Genomic DNA, 19673 nt, shown 5'->3' on the forward strand with positions numbered 1-19673 from the left:
GATGCCGCCCGCGACCGCTCTGCAGGCCTCCAACCCACCGGCAAGTAGCCGGCAAGGGAGGGACTCAGATACACACAAGGCAAAAGGTGCAAAGAAACATCACCTGGTTAAGATTTATTTCAAGGCCTGAAACCATCCAGATTAATAAAAAATGGTATTACTGCCATTTCTCATCATACATACGCCATGTAAAACTTTAAGAAGTGTAGACACTATTAACTCCTGCACCTCACGATATACAATTTTCAAATTGCAAGGTGACAACAGCGAAGACGTTCCACACACTTAATGAGGACATGATTAGCAGCAGGCTATACAAATACAAATCCGTTTTTACACTTTCCATGTCTGTTTTTATCTTTGCTTTGTAAAGCCACTAATAATTGAGGCTTCTTTCAAGCATAGGCTCCCTAACATCAAATTACATTTCCTAAGTATTTTCATAAAGGAAGTAAGACACACACTACATTGTTCGCCATAAATTCATACACCAAACAGAAAAACACAATCCAACTAAATTTACCCATGCGTCCCCTTTCTCCAGATGTTTTAGGTATTTTTCTGCTTTATATGTTTGTTAACATCAGTTCTCTATGCCGATTAGAGAAAATGCTCTATGATGAGTTACTTTTAAAATTACCTTCTCTGTCTTCCTGCTCGCCTTCCCCACGCCAAATCTGGTGCTTAAGCGAACGAGAGCACAATGTCCCGTTTCGGGGGGGCCAAACAAGCTGTCGTCTCAATTTCCTAAATATCCAAAGACTTCAATTTTCTGCCAATATAAACAGTGTCCCAAGTAGCCAAATACTGCTTCTTAGTTAGGAGGAAGAAGAAATGCATAGCGTGAGGATTTTTTAACTAAAGCTTTATTATGTATGCCTTTTCCCCAAGCTACAAGCACTGTTTAGCATTAAATTACATTGTGCGTACACAGCTACGACAGTTTACATTTGCTCAGGAATATATAATTACATTAAAAATAAATAACTGTTTCATAATTTAATTGGCTCTTAAAAGGTTTCTCTAGGAGGAAAACAAATGTTTGTGTTCTTCAAGAAACTGGTATATACAAATCATCCACTGTGTGCTCACCCTAAACATGAGGAAACCTAAGGATGAAGTTCTGGGCATTTTTTTCCCTACAATGCAATACAGCTTTGCACTTAGTCACTGTTCACGGGGTGAAGGGATGGAATGATATAGGCGCCATCTTTTGTCCAAGTGTATAGCTGTAGAACATTCTAAATGGAATAGGGAAAAAAAAAAAATAATAACCCTGACATTGACAACTGTTTCGAGGAAGACAGAACCAAAATCAAGAAAAACGTTGAACATCGACTCTAAAAAGGACAAATGTTATACCACACAGACATGCAACATAGAGATTTAGAAAAACACTCATTTTACTGCTCTAGGAGACAGATGATAGGAAGAGGAAGTCTAGACCAATTGGAACTGAGTCAGCTGTAACAAAAACGGAACACAGGACAATGATTTGACCTCATAGAGGAAATGACTAACTACAGTGAAACCCCACATGTCTATTTGTAATATATTAACATACCAGATATCAAAAATATAAAGTATGGATTTTCCCCCTTCGGTTTATAATAAACTCTCAAAGCTCTGGTGAATACACTTCTTTATAAGCCTTCTCTAGTTAGCAGCACATCCTACACAGATACATACATGCTACTTTTTACCATGAGAATTATAGTCCTCATCTCAAAACCAGTGACTTGCCTTTTTACCCATAATTATATACATTTCATTCCCATTATAAGACACTTAAGACCTGTCTAGTGGTACATTTCAAATGACATATCGCATAAAAAAGAAGCTTGATTTTTAAAACGAATCATTTTAGTACTATAGCATGATGCGTGGAATTTGAACAGTTGAAGCATAATGTGGTAAGTACATCGTACTGTTTAATTCACAGCCGTAGGAAAATGTCTGATTTTTAAAATATAACAACTGAGGAGTTATGAGTAGTGAGATATGAGAACACAGTGAATGAATAAATAAGAGTAAGATGATTTTTCATCAGTGGCCATTCATTATTTTGCTTTTAGGAACCCGGAAGAAAGTATCTTCTTTCAATTTCAAATGTTCTGGTAAATCTAGTCGTTTCTTGGCTTCCTCGATATCACCTTGAATTGCTGAAATAAGGGACTCTGTAGAGAGAACACAGCAGGCAGACGATGAGAAACTGCCGCTCTACTCTCTCTACTCGTTCAGACTCTCCCGAAAGCTCACAGGCTGGCAGCGCCTTTAGCACAGGGGAGACGCCCAGTAAATGTTTGTCCCGTCCCTTCTTCCGGACTGAGACTGACGTAAACACCAATGGTACACAAAAGATGTCCCTCTTCTCCTGGCAATTTCTCAGAGAAAGGCATTAGCAAAAAGTGTGTCACGAGTACCAAATGGAAGGCACATTCATGATCAAGCCTCTTCAGCATTTACATTTGTAAAAGACCCTCTCCAACAGAATCAAAGCGACCACACTATGCTGACATACTTGATGCTCTATGTTTCAAATACTGACTTAGTTTGTTACACTTCAAGCACCGCAAAGCATCTTTATTCACGACAGCGTTCTCTCTTGTTCCTTGAAATATGAAAAGGAAATAGAGATTTCACTAACTTCCTACTGTTGGGAGAGAAGCAGCCAGCCTACTGATACTGATAAGAAGCATCACATACTTATGTGACCCTGGGCAAACTATTTAACCCTCCTCTGCCGATCTCCTCACCTGTGAAATGGGCAAAATAATTCCTCATGTTATTGCGGGGGCAAGTGACTTGATTCATGTAAGGCACTTACAGTGCCTGGCACATACTAAATGCTCAAATACCGGGGCGCCTGGGTGGCTCAGTCGGTTGAGCGTCCGACTTCGGCTCAGGTCACGATCTCACGGTCCGTGAGTTCGAGCCCTGCGTCGGGCTCTGGGCCGATGGCTCGGAGCCTGGAGCCTGTTTCCGATTCTGTGTCTCCCTCTCTCTCTGCCCCTCCCCCGTTCATGCTCTGTCTCTCTCTGTCCCAAAAATAAATAAAAAACGTTGGAAAAAAAAAAATTTAAAAAAAAAATAAATAAATAAACGTTAAAAAAAAAAAAAAAAATCTAAATGCTCAAATACCTTCTCTCCTGCCATGCTGTTACTAGCAGAAGCATTAGAAGTGGCTGCAGTAATTCCTAAGAAGACCTAAATGGAACTTTACCTAAAGAATCGAAGTTCTTCTCAGGTCTGAGGTAGCCAACGATGGCCACATTGAGGATTTCCCCATAGAAGTCCTCTTCGAAGGTATGCATGATATGAGTTTCCTATAGTTAAGAAATATCAAAAAGATTACCATCAGATCACAGAATACCTGAAATTTGAAATATTACCTTCACATTTACGGTGGGGGTCATTTAAATGAAACCACGAACGCTTGCTAAATTTTTAAAGACAGGTTAAAATCTAAGTGTAGTTTTCCTCCCGAATGCTTCCATCAGTCCTGTTCCTGCTCCTGACCTTACATGTAAACATTGTATCTGAGTAAGGCAGATGTTATACCACAAATATTGAGCACAATGCTAAGCAGTTCTGGGCCATCTCTACTGTTTTTACCAGTACTTAGTCCTGTGGTTTTCCAACTGTGACACGCTTCTATAAACTCTTCAAGGACGCTGAAATTTATACCAACTCTGTTTATGCCATGCGCCTGAGCTGACCAAGACTCAGCCCTATCTCGCAGATTAAGCTGTTAAGTGGTAGGGGTACTGTGAACAGAGCAGAAGGGTATGCCCTTAAGGTAGTTTAAGAGGAAAGAAAAAAAAGCGTCACCTCGCAATTTTATCAGAAAGCACCATTTGTGTAGTAAGCAGCTCTATCTTAGCAGGATGAGCAAGTAATTAAAAAGTGAATGAACTATATTAATTGTGGCAAGCTCAATTTTATAAAACATGCTCTTAATTCACTTAAAAAATTTTTTTTAATGTTTACTTATTTCTGAGAGACAGAGAGCACAGAGCATGAGCAGGGGAGGGGCAGAGACAGAGGGAGACACAGAACCCAAAGCAGGCTCCAGGGTCTGAGCTGTCAGCACAGAGCCGACAAAGGGCTCAGACTCACAAACCATGAGATCACGATCTGAACCGAAGTCGGACACTTAATCGACTGAGCCACCCAGGCGTCCCATAAGTAATTCACTTTTATCTCCAGTGAGGATAAGTCCATGGGCAGCTATAAAAATTAATACTGCAATTTTGGCTTGAAACTCTACTTTTTATTTTCTACAGGACTTGAAAGACAAATGCACCAAAATTCGTAACTTTAGAATGTTAAAGGCAATCCTCGCGGTAACTGCACAGAAAATAGTTATGTCAAGTACACAAAAGGAAATAAGGTAATCAAAATTTGTCACTGCAAAAAAAAAAAAAAAAATTAAAAAACAAAAGGCAGCAGTGGAAGAAATATCAAAAAGGCTGTAAGGCATTTAGAAAACAGCAAAATAGCAGAAGTCCCTCCTCAGCAGTCATTAGCTTACATGTAAATGGATTAAACTCTCCAAAGAAAAGGCAGAGATTAACAGAACGATTAAAAAGCACAATCCAATTATACCCCCCCCCCCTTTTTACAAGAGATCATTTTCTTTAAGAGATTCGCTTTGGATCCAAAGACACGATACACTGAAAGGAGGACAAGCTCTTCCATTCAAACAGTAACTAAACACTTGAAAATCCTTCAAGAACGCTGCCAGAAAGCCTAGTCATTTGGACTATGCTGTGAGCACCACTGGGGAGTTCTACATGCATCTGCTACCGAATATTACCTTAAATCATTATCCCATTTCCAGTTACAGACCTAGATAGAACTCTTACCATGGACTTTTTTGTATTTTTGTAGTACGGGTTCCATCCTATGCTCACCACCATCTTATGAACATCTCCACTGCCAACACTGGCCCAACCATAATAAATGCCAGTGGATACATCAGCTGGGAGATTGTCAACTACTTGTTCCGGAAAGTTAGCTAAATAACAGAAACAAATAGTATGAGTGTTAACAGCGTCATAGTAAATCTTTACAAAAATCGCAGGCAAGGAAGCATAGTCTAAATCATTAGGCTCACCAGAGTCCCAGGACCCTGCCCTGCCTATACTTATCAATCCCACCCTCCTTCGATAGTCTGGCTCAGGTTTTTCTTTCTCATCTCCATGTGGATAGGTTAAGAACAATTAAGTGTACAAACATCTCCAAAAAAACACATACTCTTGAGGCAGAAGAAAACGGGTGCACGAACAGCTGGGGTTTTTAGACCCGGGCTTTCTTAAGGAGGTTCGGAATCTCTTGAAACGATTCTTAGTCTCCAAATATGGGCGCCTACGTCCCAAGCTCAACAACCGGGGGTAACCGTGGTATGTGTTTTTCAGGATGAATTACACATGATCAGGTCCTGCCTACTGAAACGAATGTAGACAGACCAAAAAGGAGATCTGATTCTCATCCAATTACTAGCAAGACATTTAAAGAGAACAAAAAACCTTGCAGTTGGCTTGGCAATCTAACCAGCCTGGTTCACGTTACGTTTTCTAACGGGGAAGCCGCGTGCCAGGCCTGGCAGCTCTAGCTCGGTTGGATAGGGAGGCGGGAAAGAGGGGTCCCGAAACTCCGCTCGCCTTTCTGCCCTCACCACCCCTCCGGCCCAGTTCCTCGGTGAGCTCGGAGCCAGGGACAGGAACGAGCTTCCTCAACCCGCCTCAACAAAGCAGAAACCAGGCGGAGCGGAGGGCGTCGCCTCTGCCCTCGGCCCCAAGTTCCCCGTCTGACGTCCCCGCTCCCGCCTGACCCAACCCCGCGAGTCGGAGGGGTGCCCCAGAGGGGGGCCCGCGACCGTCCGCGCTCACCTGTAGGGATGCCCAGCTGCTTGGAGCCGCGGCCGAAGCCCCGCACCACCTGGCCGCGGCAGAAATACGGCAGGTGCCTCATGACGCCGTCCGCTCGGGCCGCGGGCTGCGACCGGGGTCGCGGGTCCGGCGAAGCCGCCGTCGAAGCGGTGCCCGGATCTCCCGGACCAGCCGGGGGACGCAAGCGGGAGCTCGGCCGGCCGGCCGGCCGGGAGGGCGGGCGCGCTACGAGCTTGGCGGCGCGGACGACACGCCGCAGTGAGTCCGTCACGCCGCCGACCCAACAGGAGCCGCCGAGCGACCCAGAGCTCGCGTCTCCGCCCCGGGAGCTGCGGCGGCGGCGGGTACCCGTGCGGGCGGCGGGAGGGAGGGCGGGAGGGTCAGCGTGGGAGGGCCCGAGCCCGCCCAGCGCCGCGAGCCTGCGCACACTTCCTCAGCTAAACGCCTCACAGCCCTCTCGGCTTCCGTAGCCCCGCCCCCGCGCGGGCCCGCCCCCAGCCTCGGCCCTGGAGCCACCGCCCCGCCCCTCCTTGGCCTCTCCCGCCCCTGGCGGTGGAAAGTGTGGCTGGAATCGTTCTCGTCTTGCGGGCTGTGAGAGCACCGGTCTCCGACAGCCCTACGTGTTTCTGTTCCCTTCCACCGTGTCCATAACGATCCTGACGCCAGATATGTTCTTTGGCTCCTGGGCAACCGCCAGCTCGATGGTCATTCGTCATTCATTCGTTCTTTCCACGTGTATTAAAGTTCCAGAATTCCAGCTCGAGAACACTTCGTAGAGGAAGCTTTTCCTGAAGGCCAGAAATGCCCTTGTGCCCGCGGGCTGACGTTATACCAGAATGTAAGCGCCGAGGGAGCGGGTCCTAGTCTGTCACCCTGCCCCCCGCTGACTAGTGCAAGGTTGCAATAATGCAGTTTTCTCCCAGGAAGGATGCAGCCGCCTACCTACCCCTCCCTCTGTGAGGTGTTACCCGGAGAATTTAATACACCCGACAAAAAGCGTCATCCCTACTGCAATGCCAATGTGGGGGCCTTCTGACCCGTGGGGCCATAAACGTTACCTGGGGAAGTAGCTCAAGGGAAATTTCTTGCTCACCAGACATACAAGGGTCAGTCGCAAGGTGCATCCTCTTGTTCTTGAGAAAGACGTTTTCATTGTTCTCTTTGCTTCTCTCTATGCATTCGTGTGAAACCCTGTCCAGACTTGGAAGTCACGTCTACCCGACATGTATGTAACTATGACGCTGTTTACCCAGTGATAAAATTATAATCTCTCTTTATTGGCGCCGAAGGGGTTCTGCGTTGGCAAAGGCTATTTCCCTAACACCAGCATAGTGCATGGTTCATAGCAAACACTGCATAAGTATTTGCAGAAAGAACGGATCGAAGACCCCAGTGTGTGCTGAGCACAGTGCAAAGTGCTGGGGGGACAAAGGTGAGGCAGACAAGGTCTTGGCCCCCAGAGACTCAGTCTGGTGGGAGAGACTGACTGATAAGCCCGATTCCAGTGCTGTGCTGTTAATACTCCAATAGCAGCCCGCAAAGTGCTCCCAAGGCTGCTGAGGAAGCAGACCTCACATAAAAGGCCTGTCGTGTAGTTAATGGTTAAGAGCACAGGTGCCAGAGCTAGATAAGCCAGGGTTTGAATACGAGCCTGGCCTCATTTAATTGCTGGGTGACCTTGGGCAAAGTACACTGTCTGAATCTCAATGTGCTTATCAACTAAATGGGAATATTAATAATTGTGTGGGATTTGAAGTGAGATGATGCGTGCACAGCACTCAACACACTGCCAGGCCTGTCGTGAAAATTATTATCATGTTTGTTATCAATGATGCACCAGATGAGAGAAAAACCTGGAGGTGAGAGCCTGATGAAACAGCTCTGGGTGCTAGTCCTCCGCACCCCAAGGTTCCAAGGAGGTGTGGGAATTAAATGAAATAAAATAATTAAATGAGTCACAGGAGATGAATGAAGAAGGGTGCTTTTAAGAATCAAAGGAGAGGGGGGTGCCTGGGTGGCTCAGTCAGTTGAACGTCCGACTTGGGCTCAGGTCATGATCTTGCAGTTTGTGAGTTCAAGCCCCACGTCAGGCTCTGTGCTGACCGCTCAGAGCCTGAAGCCTGCTTCAGATTCTGTCTCCCCTTCTCTCTGTCCCTCCCATGCTCATGCTCTGTTTCTCTCTGTTTTTCAATAATAAATAAAAGTTAAAAAAATTAAAAAAAAAAAAAAAGAATCAAAGGAGAGGGGCACCTAGGTGGCTCGTCGATTAAGCGTCCAACTTTGGCTCAGGTCATGATCTCACGGTCTGTGGGTTTGAGCCCCGCTTCAGGCTCTGTGCTGACAGCTCAGAGCCTGGAGCCTCCTTGGGATCCTGTGTCTCCCTCTCTCTCTCTGCCCCTCCCCCGCTCACATTCTGTGTCTCTTTCAAAAATAAACAGACAAAAGAATTGAAGGAGATAGTGCTACTTACTTTACATACTATCTCCTATAATCCTTATATCAGGTCTGAGGAAAGAGTTAACCCCAACTTATAAAGAAGGAAAGGGACCAATGAAATGGAATAGAAACCCCAGAACTAGACCCACAAACGTATGGCCAACTAATCTTTGACAAAGCAGGAAAGAACATCCAATGGAAAAAAGACAGTCTCTTTAACAAATGGTGCTGGGAGAACTGGACAGCAACATGCAGAAGGTTGAAACTAGACCACTTTCTCACACCATTCACAAAAATAAACTCAAAATGGATAAAGGCCCTGAATGTGAGACAGGAAACCATCAAAACCCTAGAGGAGAAAGCAGGAAAAGACCTCTCTGACCTCAGCCGTAACAATTTCTTACTTGACACATCCCCAAAGGCAAGGGAATTAAAAGCAAAAATGAACTATTGGGACCTCATGAAGATAAAAAGCTTCTGCACAGCAAAGGAAACAACCAACAAAACCAAAAGGCAACCAACGGAATGGGAAAAGATATTTGCAAATGACATATGGGACAAAGGGCTGGTATCCAAAATCTATAAAGAGCTCACCAAACTCCACACCCGAAAAACAAATAATCCAGTGAAGAAATGGGCAGAAAACATGAATAGACACTTCTCTAAAGATGTCTTCTTTAGAAGACAGGCACATGAGACAGGCACATGAAAAGATGTTCAACATCTCTCCTCATCAGGTAAATACAAATCAAAACCACACTCAGATATCACCTCATGCCAGTCAGAGTGGCCAAAATGAACAAATCAGGAGACTGTAGATGCTGGCGAGGATGTGGAGAAACGGGAACCCTCTTGCACTGTTGGTGGGAATGCAAATTGGTGCAGCCACTCTGGAAAACAGTGTGGAGGTTCCTCAGAAAATTAAAAATAGACCTACCCTATGACCCAGCAATAGCACTGCTAGGAATTTACCCAAGGGATACAGGAGTACTGATGCATAGGGGCACTTGTACCCCAATGTTTATAGCAGCACTCTCAACAATAGCCAAATTATGGAAAGAACCTAAATGTCCATCAACTGATGAATGGATAAAGAAATTGTGGTTTATATACACAATGGAGTACTACGTGGCAATGAGAAAGAATGAAATATGGCCCTTCGTAGCAATGTGGATGGAACCGGAGAGTGTTATGCTAAGTGAAATAAGCCATACAGAGAAAGACAGATACCATATGTTTTCACTCTTAGGTGGATCCTGAGAAACTTAACAGGAACCCATAGGGGAGGGGTAGGAAAAAAAAAAAAAAAAAAGAGGTTAGAGTGGGAGAGAGCCAAAGCATAAGAGACTGTTAAAAACTGAGAACAAACTGAGGGTTGATGGGGGGTGGGAGGGAGGGGAGGGTGGGTGATGGGTATTGAGGAGGGCACCTTTTGGGATGAGCACTGGGTGTTGTATGGAAACCAATTTGACAATAAATTTCATATATTGAAAAAAAAAAAAAAAGAAGGAAAGGGAGAGTTGGAGAATTCCTAAGATGGGACATTTAGGCTCCAACTTTTTTTTAACTCTGTTGACATTTCAGTGACTATGCATAATTACTGTGTAATCAGCATAGGCTATGAAAGGCCAAAGCCTGATCCTTTTTCACTCCTGCTTAATAACCCCTAAAGGCTCCCCAGTCACTACAAAATAAAAAGCTCTCCAAAGGTTTCCTTCAACGCACCATTTGAGGTTTTATCCCTAAAGTACTTTACTCATTAAATCAGACCCCTGCACTCCACTTCAGTGGCCAAAGAATACGCTTAAAACAATTCAGATGATTATTCTGTAGCCTGTAGGATACATTTTTTTCCCTCAGTCATTTGACTACAAAAATGCACTATCCAGCATTCACACTTACCATTTTATATGTAAATCTACAGTTGAAAGCGCGCGCGTGTCTGTGTGTGTGTGTGTGTGTGTGTGTGTGTCTTTATCAAGCTTAGGCTTTAACCAAGTATTCAAAATATGTTTTATTTCCCTGTTTGAGCTGCACCAGTGGCATCCTTTCCTCTGCTGGTAGGCAAAGAGCCTACTTCTAGGATGTTAGGTTGTCTCTGCAGGAAGAAAGATCACAAGTGAGAATCGGGAGCGAGCAGAACCGGGGAGACTTGGGAAGGGAAAAGAGAAGGCCCACCCTAAGTAAAACAACTTTTAAAAATGAATCTAAAGAACTCTTAAAATTTGACAATTAGAAAACAAACAACACGGTTAAAATGGGGTCAAAAGATCGGAAGAGACACCTCACCAAAGAAGAAATCGAGGTGACTAATAAGTGTATGAAAGATGTTCGACATCATGTGTCATCAGGGACTTAGAAATTAAAACAGTAACATACCGGGGCCCCTGCCTGGCTCAGTTAGAAGACCACGCAACTCTTGATCTCAAGGTTGTGAGTTTAAGCCCTATGTTGGGTGTAGAGATGACTTAAACAAATAATACTTAAAAAAAGAATAAGATACTGCTACACCCTTGTAAGAATGGCCCAAACCCACAACACTGACAACACCAAATGCTGCTTAGGACAGGGAGCAACAGGAACTCTCACTCATGCTGGTGGGAATGCAAAATGATAAAGCCATGTAGGAAGACAGTTTGGTGGTTTCTTACAAAAAAAAAAAACCCAAATGGTCCAGCAGTCACACTCCTTGGTGTCTACCCAAAGGAGTTCGAAACTTGTGTTCACACAAAAATGTGCACACGGCTTGCCAAAATTTGGAAGCAACTAAGAGGTCCTTCAGTAGGTAAATGCATAAATGATTCGTGATACACTTATATAATGTGATGTTATTCAGCAAGAAAAAGAAATGATCAAGCCATGAAAAGACATGGAGGAAACTTCAATGCACATTATGCCAAGTGAAAGAAGCCAACCAGAAAAGGCTATATATGACATGATTCCAATTATACGTCATTCTGGTAAAGGCTAAACTCTAGAGAGAGTAAAAAGATCAGTGGTTGCCAGGGGTTTGGAGGAAGGGAGCGAGGAACAGGTGGAGCTCAGAGGACTTTTAGGGCAGTGAAACCCTTCTAATACAGTAATGATGGACCCATGACATTATGTATATGTCAAAATGCATACAGCAGGACAGCACAAAGAGTGAGCCCTAAGGTAAACTATGGACTTCAGTCAATACTGATATATTAATATTGGCTTATCAATGATAACAAATGCCCCCCACATGCAAGATGTGGAATGAGGGCTGTGTTCAAGAACTCTCTGTACTTGCCATTCCACTTTTCGTAAACCTAAAGCTGCTTTAAAAAATGAAGTATTTAAAAAAGAAATAAATAAAGTCTATTTTTTAAAACACATCTAAAAATTGCTGACCTTTAAGTCTGACATCGGAGTTCACACCCTCCATATCCAAGCAGTCCCCAAGGCTCTCCCCAACCCATCTTTCTCCCTTGCACCAGCTGACGCCCAAGTCACCACTTCTCTTCTGCAGCTGCCTCTTTTCCCTTCTCCCAAGCCTTAGATTTGACCCCAGTCAATCCCAATCAGTTATTTGAGGTGCAGTGACCTTTGTCACAATCTGATCAAGCCACGCCAACAGCCCTTTCATGTTTCTCATTACCCTAGCGTAACTCTAGACAAAACCATCATTCACAGGGTCCTCCCCCTCCCCCTCCCCAGCTTCTGCCTCCATGCCCCATCCAGGGACTATCCTGGACTTTTGCAATTCCTCTAACATTCTCCTGGGCCTTTGCACCAACGGGTTTCCTAGCACGAACCAACGCTACAGTGGACCAGAGGGGTGGGGGAGCCCCATGAATCAGGTAAACTGGACCGTGCTTTCCAGAGGTGAGGCTTGAGCTGGCCCCTCAGGATGGGTGTGAATTAGCCAAACAGGAAGGGGGAAGGAAGGGCGTGAAGAAGGGACAATCTCCAGGAGTCTCATTCCTGAGGCAGGAATGTGCAATATGCATACCAGAGCAGAAAACTCTATGTGGGGTGACAGAGCTCATTAGTAGGCAAAAGGGGGACCCCTGGCTTTACCCCTTTTTAGGCACCTCAACTCACCTTTTTGTACCCCAGTTTCCTGGCTGTAAGATGGGGATAATAACAATGGCCCCCTCATGAAGCACTGGAAAGATTTAAGAGTTAATGCATGAACACCACTAAGTCAGTGTTTCATGCATAGTAAGCCTTTGGTATTAGCTATTACTATTAAGATTACCTGTTGGTCTGTTGGAGAATTTATTGCAAACAGACTACAATACAAATGTGCTGGCTGAGATATACAATGCCTTCAGAATGCCACCCTTGAAAACAGACATGGAAAAATCTCACACAAAATCCCTGTATGAAAAAGAAACAAAGAAAAATGATGCTTCATTACCTCAAATGTATTTTGTAGTTCAAAGTTGGAAATTTTACTTTGTGTGGTATAAATTTACTCAATAAGGACCCATGAACACACTGGCAGTCTCAAACACGTCCAAAATCGGATCATATCACTGTATATGCTTTTATAACATAATCAACTCAGAAAATACATATTTTTAAATACTATTATGTAAACAAAATGGACAAAATAAACTATTTTACAAGTTACCAACCTGGTCTATTATTTTCGGAAGAGGACACTGAGACTTGGAGCCTGGGACTTGGTAAACCCAAAAGAATATGAAGAATCTAGAAGTACCAGCAAGCCATCCGGTCCAGAATTTTGTCTTTGACAGTGGACCTAAGAGCACCCTTTCTGGGAGAGTTAACTCATCTCCTGGTCTTCTAGACCTATCTATCCCATAATAACCCAAAATGAAATGTTTGTGTGGTCGATTAATAAATACACCCCTCACATGGAAATAGATGGTTGTCAATGGTACTGATAAATGCAAACATAATTTTATCATCTTCTAGCCAAGTGGCACATCAATAACATTTCTGGAAGTTCAGACCCTAATGTCAGGCCAGGCCTAAAAGACCAATAGCTGACCTGAAAACTCCGACTTGGAAAAATTCATTCCTTCATTCCTTATGCTGCTTCAATAGGGGTACACTCCAAATCGAGATTGGGATGATTACTGGGGTGCCTGGATGGCGCAGTTGGTTAAGTATCTGACTCTTGATCTCTGCTCAGGTCATTCATTCTCTTATAGTTCCTGAGTTCGAGTCCCACATCGGGTTCTGTACTGAAGGTGTGGAGCCTGCTTGGGATTCTGTCTCTCTGCCCCTCCCCCGCTCCCCTGCATGTGCACGCCCTCTCTCTCTCTCAAAATAAATTAATTAGTTAAAAAAATTTTTTTAAAGATTGGGATGATTACTAATGTTTTTTTCATATAATCCACTAATCCATTTCAGTACGGATACTCAAATATTAGTGCTGTTCTTTATGCTTTTCCCATGTTTTTCCCGCGAATAGTTATTCCTCCTATAACTGGAAAAAGTAAAAATGCAATGTTAAATTCTTCCCACGTGGAAAAAAACAAAAACCAAAAAACTGGAAGAGTTCCATTCCTTGTGCATCCACAAGGTGGCACACTACCACTTTGTTTTTTTACTTCCCTGATCTGCGCCATTGGAAATGCAAACAAAACAATGAGAGTTAAGGGACGGTGTTCATTTCAGGCACTATGCTGTGTGCAGTGGAATTCTATACTCAGTAGAAGAGTTTGGATTATCCACTGCTTCATGCACTTGGACTTGGTTCTTCGGTGAGGCATCACCACAGCACTGTTTTCCCGGTCGCAAAAGTAGTTGATAACATTGTTTTAATTTCAAAAGTTATGATTTTTTTTTTTTTTTTAAGATTTTCTTTTTAGGTAACATCCACACCCAAGGTGGGGCTTGAACTCACAACCCCGAGATCAAGAGTCGCACATTCTACTGACTGAACTAGCCAGCCATCCCGAAAAGCTATGATTTTTGAAGCTTCCTTTGAAGATATGTTTCATTAAGAAGTAGAAGGTGAAGGGGAGAAGCCAGAATTATACAGTGAAAGAATTCAGACTTCTTTCCCATCAACAAAGTATTTAATTTTGTTTATTTTATTTATTTTTTTTTTGATTTTGAGGGAGAGAATGCAAGCAGGGGAGAGTCAGAGAGAGAGGGAGAAAGAGAATTCCAAGCAGGCTCCAATGCGGGGCTCGAACCCACCAACCGTGAGATCACGACCTGAGCCGAAACCAAGAGTCGGGCGCCTAACCGACGGAGCCACACAGGCACCCCTCCCATCAACAAATTATTTTAAATTACATGTTTAAATTACATATTTTCTATCGAACAAAAAGATGTGCTAAACATTTCTGAGAAGAGGGTAAGAAAAACTTCCTAGGGCCCTGGCATATTTTCACAGTATTAGTAAATAACGTTTCAGATTCGGGAGATAAATGTCTCCGTCTTTTCAGAAAACTTCTCCTCGGAAGGCAGGATGTACTCATCCCTAACATCAGCCATTCTTCAGCGTCAGTGAGACTTCCCACCCTGTGTTCTCACATCCTCATGATACCCTCGCCACATGAAAACCATGGCAAAAATACTGACGTTACCAAAAGAAATGACATTTTTAATCACTTCACTTGGCCTCTGCAGTTCCTGGTCCTTCCTTTTTCCTTTTTCACAATTCAGATAGAAAACATTAGGGGCTGCCGTTTGATTCTCCCTGATATGCAAAATAACACAGGTGCACAGAAAACATTAGCTAAGTTGGTTTTAGTAGGGACTACAGCTGGGTTTTGAAGAGGGAAACAAAAAAGCATACAGAGGGTTGTTCTGATTGAAAAGCTGTCACCAGTTGAATAACATACAGCATGGCAGTTTAAAAATGCCCACAAGTTCTTTGCCATTTCCTTCTATTGAAAGGTGGGACCCATTTCCCCTCCCCGTTAAACTGGCCCAGATCTGTAATTTTGCCGATCGGATCAGGCAGAAGTGATGCTGTGTAACCTCATAGGCGAATCCCAAAGACAACTGATCTGTTGTCAGTACTCTCTTAGAAGCCTGGAACCATCTGAGGAGTCTAGCTACCCTGCCCGACACAGAGCCATGCAGAGAGAGGCTTGAAGTATCTTGGACATTTCCACCCCAACTGAGTTCCCAGAAGAAACAGGAAACTGAGCCCCAGCCAACCCACAAAATCATGAGCAATTACGAATTGTTTTAAGTCCTTAAGTTTGGGATGTTCAGTTCTGCTGGAATAGAGAGCCTAATAGTTACAGCCAGTGAGCTCTGTTTTGCCAACATTGTTCTTCCTTTTATTTTTTATTTTTTAAATTTAATTTACATCCAAATTAGTTAGGATATAGTGCAACAGTGATTTCAGGAGTAGATTCCTTAGTGCCCCTTCCCCATTTAGCCCATCCCCCCTCTCACACCCCCTCCAGGAACCCTCAGAACCCTTGTTCTCCACATTTATGAGTCTCTTATGCTTTGTCCCCCTCCCTGTTTTTATATTATTTTTGTTTCCCTTCCCTTCTGTTCACCTGTTTTGTCTCTTAAAGTCCTCATATGAGTGAAGTCATATGATATTTGCCTTTCTCTGACTAATTTCTCTTAGCATAATACCCTCCAGTTCCATCCACGTAGTTGCAAATGGCAAGATTTCATTCTTTTTGATTGCCGAGTAATACTCCACTGTATGTGTGTGTGTGTGTGTGTGTGTGTGTGTGTGTGTGTGTATACCACATCTTGTTTATCCATTCGTCCATCAATGGACATTTGGGCTCTTTCCATACTTTGGCTATTGTGGATAGTGCTGCTATAAACATGGGGGTGCATGTGTCCCTTCGAAACAGCACCCCTATATCCCGTGGATAAATACCTAGTTGTGCAATTCCTGGGTCGTAGGGTAGACCTATTTTTCGTTTTTTGAGGAACCTCCATACTGTTTTCCAGAGTGGCTGCACCACCCTGCATTCCCATGTTCTTCCTTTTAAACAGACTTTGTTTTTTAGAGTAGTTTTAGGTTCATAGCAAAAAATGAGCAGAAAGTATGGAGGGTACAGAGAATACCCACACACCCCCTTTCCGCCACGATCAATGTCCCACCCCAGAATGGAACCTTTGTTACAATGGATGGACCAACATCAACACATCATTTTCATATAGAGTTCATATGCACTAGGGTTCATTCTGGATGTTGTACATTCTGTACTTTTTTGACAAATGTAAAATGATTTATATCCATCGTTGGAGTGTCATACAGAATACTTTCACTGCCCTAGGAGTGCTCTTTGGTCCACCTATCCATCCCCGCCTTCCTCTGACCCCCAGCAACCACTGCTCTTTTTGCTGTCTGCATAGTCTTGCCATTTCCGGATGTCATATAGTTGGAATCACACAGTGTGTAGTGTTTTCTTCTAAATGTGTTAAGTTGTGTCTTATGACCAGAATGTCGTTCTTGTTAGTGCACGCTCCATGTGAGTTTAAGAAGAATGTGCATTCCGCTGTTGTTGGCCAAAGTAGTCTTTAGATGTCAGTTACATCCTGTTGATTGACAGTGCTATTGACTTCAGCCATGTCCTTATTGGTTTTCTGCCTGCCAGGTCTGTTTCTGATAGATCGATGTAATGTCTCCAAGCATAACCATAGATTTATCCACATCTCCTTAAAGTTTTATCAGTTTTTGCCTCGCGTATTTTGATGCTTTTTTGTCAGATGCATATGCATTAAGGATTGTTATATCTTCCTGGATAATTGATCCCTTTATTGGGACCCCTGGCTGGCCCAGTCAGTGGAGCATGTGACTCTTGATCTCAGGGTTGTGAGTTTGAGGCTCATGCTGGGTGTAAAGATTACATAAAAATTTTAAAATCTTAAAAAAAAATTACCCCTTTATCATTATGTAATATTTGTCTTTATCCCTGACAATTTTCCTTGCTCTAGAGTCTGCTTTGTCTGGAATTAATATAGCTACTCCCGCCCTCATTTACTTAGTATTAGCAAGGTATTTATTTCTGTATTATTTTACTATTAATTGATATATGTCTTTATATTTAAAGTGGGTTTCTTCTGGTGCAGCTGCTCTGGAAAACCATGTGGAAGTTCCTCAGAAAATTAAAAATGGAACTACTCTATGACCCAGCAATAGCACTGCTAGAAACTTACCCAAGGGATACAGGAGTGCTGATGCATAGGGGCACTTGTACCCCAACGTTTATAGCAGCGCTTTCAACAATAGCCAAATTACGGAAAGAGCCTAAATGTCCATCAACTGATGAATGGATAAAGAAGATGTGGTTTATATATACAATGGAATACTACTTGGCAATGAGAAAGAAGGAAATCCTGTCATTTGCAGCAACATGGATGGAACTGGAGGGCATTATGCTAAGTGAAATAAGTCAGAGAAAGACAGATATCATCTGTTTTCACTCATATGTGGATCTTGAGAAACTTAACAGAAGACCATGGGGGAAGGGAAGGGGGGAAAATAGTTACAGAGAGGGAGGAAGGCAAACCATAAAGAGACTCTTACTTAAATACAGAGAACTGAGGGTTGATGGGGGTAGGAGGAGAGGGGAGAGGGGAGAGTGGGTGATGGGCATTGAGGAGGGCACTTGTTGGGATGAGCACTGGGTGTTGTATGGAAGCCAATTTGACAATAAATGATATTAAAAAAAAGAAATGCATGAAATTTCATATACTAAACGGAAGTAAACATTCTACATTAAGAAATGCAAGAAATTCCATGTATTAAGTGGAAGTAAACTTTCTATAATATAAAATCTTATGCATCATTATGGAGTTTTGTGTGAGTCCTCAAAATTGTTTTCCCTTTATGTTGACAGCTGATATCACAAGGTAAGTTCTTATCAGGTATTAAAAAACAAAATTCGGGGCACCTGGGTGGCTCAGTTGGTTAAGCATCCAACACGAACCGTAAGATCATCAGCTCAGGTCATGACCTTACAGTTCATGGGTTCAAACCCCACATCGGGCTCTGTGCTAACAGCTCAGAGCCTAGAGCCTGCTTCAGATTCTGTATCGCCCTCTCCTTCTGCCCGTCCCCCACTCGCTCTCTCTCTTAAAAATAAGTAAACATTTAACAAATTCAAAAAAAGAATTCAGATGAGTAACTTTTATGTCCTCTTTTGTTTTATTGCCTTAAGTAAGCTGTATGCCCCACGTGGGACTTAAAGTCACAACCCTGAGATCAAGAATTGCATGCGTGGAGCATCTGGGTGGCTCAGTCAGTTGGGCATCTGACTCTTGATTTCGGCTCAGATCATGATCTCACCATTCATGGGCTAGAGCCCTCCTCCTGACAGCATGGAACCTGCTTAGGATTTTCTCTCTGCCCCTCCCCCACTCACTCTCTCTCTCTCTCAAAACAAATAAACATTAAAAAAAGAAGAAGTTGCATGCTCTACAAACCGAGTCACCCAGGGGGCCCCTCAACTGAGTAACTTTTAGAGGCCTTTTTGGCTTTATTCAATAATTCATGAATCAGGCAGCATCCAATCTAGCAAAGGAAAAAGAGCTCTGAGGAGCTGTACGGAATGAAAGAATTTTTTCAGTAGAATGGCATGGTAACAAAGAAATCATACTGGGCAAAAAAGCAAGTTGGTTATTACGAGGCTTCTTTCCTTTAGGGGAAGGCTGGGGCCTGTGACCCGACTAGTGGGCAATTCCTGATTACCTGGTTTACTGTACCATTTCTGGGAGAGCCCAAACCATAGTTAAGTCTTGGTTTGGTGACATGGGGCTTAGCATAAGTGACTCCAACTGGGGCCTGTTGTCTTCTCTTTAACATGAGTTAACAGTGAAGTAAGTTAGCTTTCTTTTTAAATGACATTGGAATACTTAGCATCACAGCAACACTATTGGGTAGTCAGTGTACCAATTTTAATGTTTTTCTATTATCGTTAGAAAAGTTCCGACTTGAAAAATACAACCAATACAGTCATAGCGTTAATAATTAGTTGCTTCGTTAAGAACTTGGTCTTTTTTATCTCATTTGATTTCTACATATACCAGACTATTCCAACTCCTCGAGTGATTATTATACACAATGTAATTCATCAGTACCAAAATATAAACTTTAATATATAGGAAATTTGTTTATATATAGGGAAATTACTTATTTAATATATAGGGAAATCCTTGCAGTAGCAGGATGAATAAGAGATTTATATTAAATGTGTTAAAAATAAGTTGTATCGTGATATCAAAAGACTCTTTGATGTAAAATTTGCCAATCGTCTAAAAAGTTTACTTAGCTGCTCTAAATTTTTGAAGTATTAAAAATATGAAAAGAAAGTGATCACATTTCATTCATAACCTTCGAGCTTTGCTTAGAAGATTGAGCAATTTTTCCTGGAAAGGAAGCATGTCTTTGTTTTGAAAAATAGAAGG

The 19673-nt window shown here is 42.9% G+C and overlaps 1 protein-coding gene and 2 long non-coding RNA genes across 3 annotated transcripts in view; all 3 read right to left on the bottom strand.

Annotated features, from left to right (window-relative positions):
* Positions 1 to 848: 848 nt before the first annotated feature.
* RFK (riboflavin kinase) lies at positions 849 to 6292 on the bottom strand. The gene is made up of 4 exons (XM_007077531.2): positions 5895 to 6292; positions 4869 to 5020; positions 3224 to 3326; positions 849 to 2177 (listed from the first exon to the last, which is right to left on the bottom strand). Exons 1-4 carry the CDS (start codon positions 5974 to 5976, stop codon positions 2047 to 2049), a joined length of 468 nt encoding a protein of 155 aa, XP_007077593.2. The 5' UTR covers positions 5977 to 6292; the 3' UTR covers positions 849 to 2046.
* A 4037-nt stretch (positions 6293 to 10329) lies between these two features.
* Positions 10330 to 12462, bottom strand: LOC122233107. The gene is made up of 2 exons (XR_006210567.1): positions 12396 to 12462; positions 10330 to 10428 (listed from the first exon to the last, which is right to left on the bottom strand). It is a non-coding gene; the product is annotated as an uncharacterized LOC122233107 (long non-coding RNA).
* A 96-nt stretch (positions 12463 to 12558) lies between these two features.
* Positions 12559 to 19673, bottom strand: part of LOC122233106 — a 41874-nt gene continuing 34759 nt past the window's right edge. The window contains exon 3 of the long non-coding RNA XR_006210566.1: positions 12559 to 12674. This is a non-coding gene — a long non-coding RNA (uncharacterized LOC122233106). The remainder of the gene's footprint in view (positions 12675 to 19673) is intronic.

This window comes from Panthera tigris, chromosome D4, assembly GCF_018350195.1.
Source record: "Panthera tigris isolate Pti1 chromosome D4, P.tigris_Pti1_mat1.1, whole genome shotgun sequence".
Taxonomy (NCBI): domain Eukaryota; kingdom Metazoa; phylum Chordata; class Mammalia; order Carnivora; family Felidae; genus Panthera; species Panthera tigris.

Bases quoted from the DNA above. Each gene is read 5' to 3' on its own strand.
- RFK (XM_007077531.2), bottom strand. From the start codon at position 5,976: ATGAGGCACCTGCCGTATTTCTGCCGCGGCCAGGTGGTGCGGGGCTTC. The intron at 3,327-4,868 runs GTAAGAGTTCTA...TCTTAACTATAG, and splicing joins AAAATACAAAAAAGTCCATG to GAAACTCATATCATGCATAC. The intron at 2,178-3,223 runs GTAAAGTTCCAT...TTCTCTCTACAG, and splicing joins GAAGAACTTCGATTCTTTAG to AGTCCCTTATTTCAGCAATT.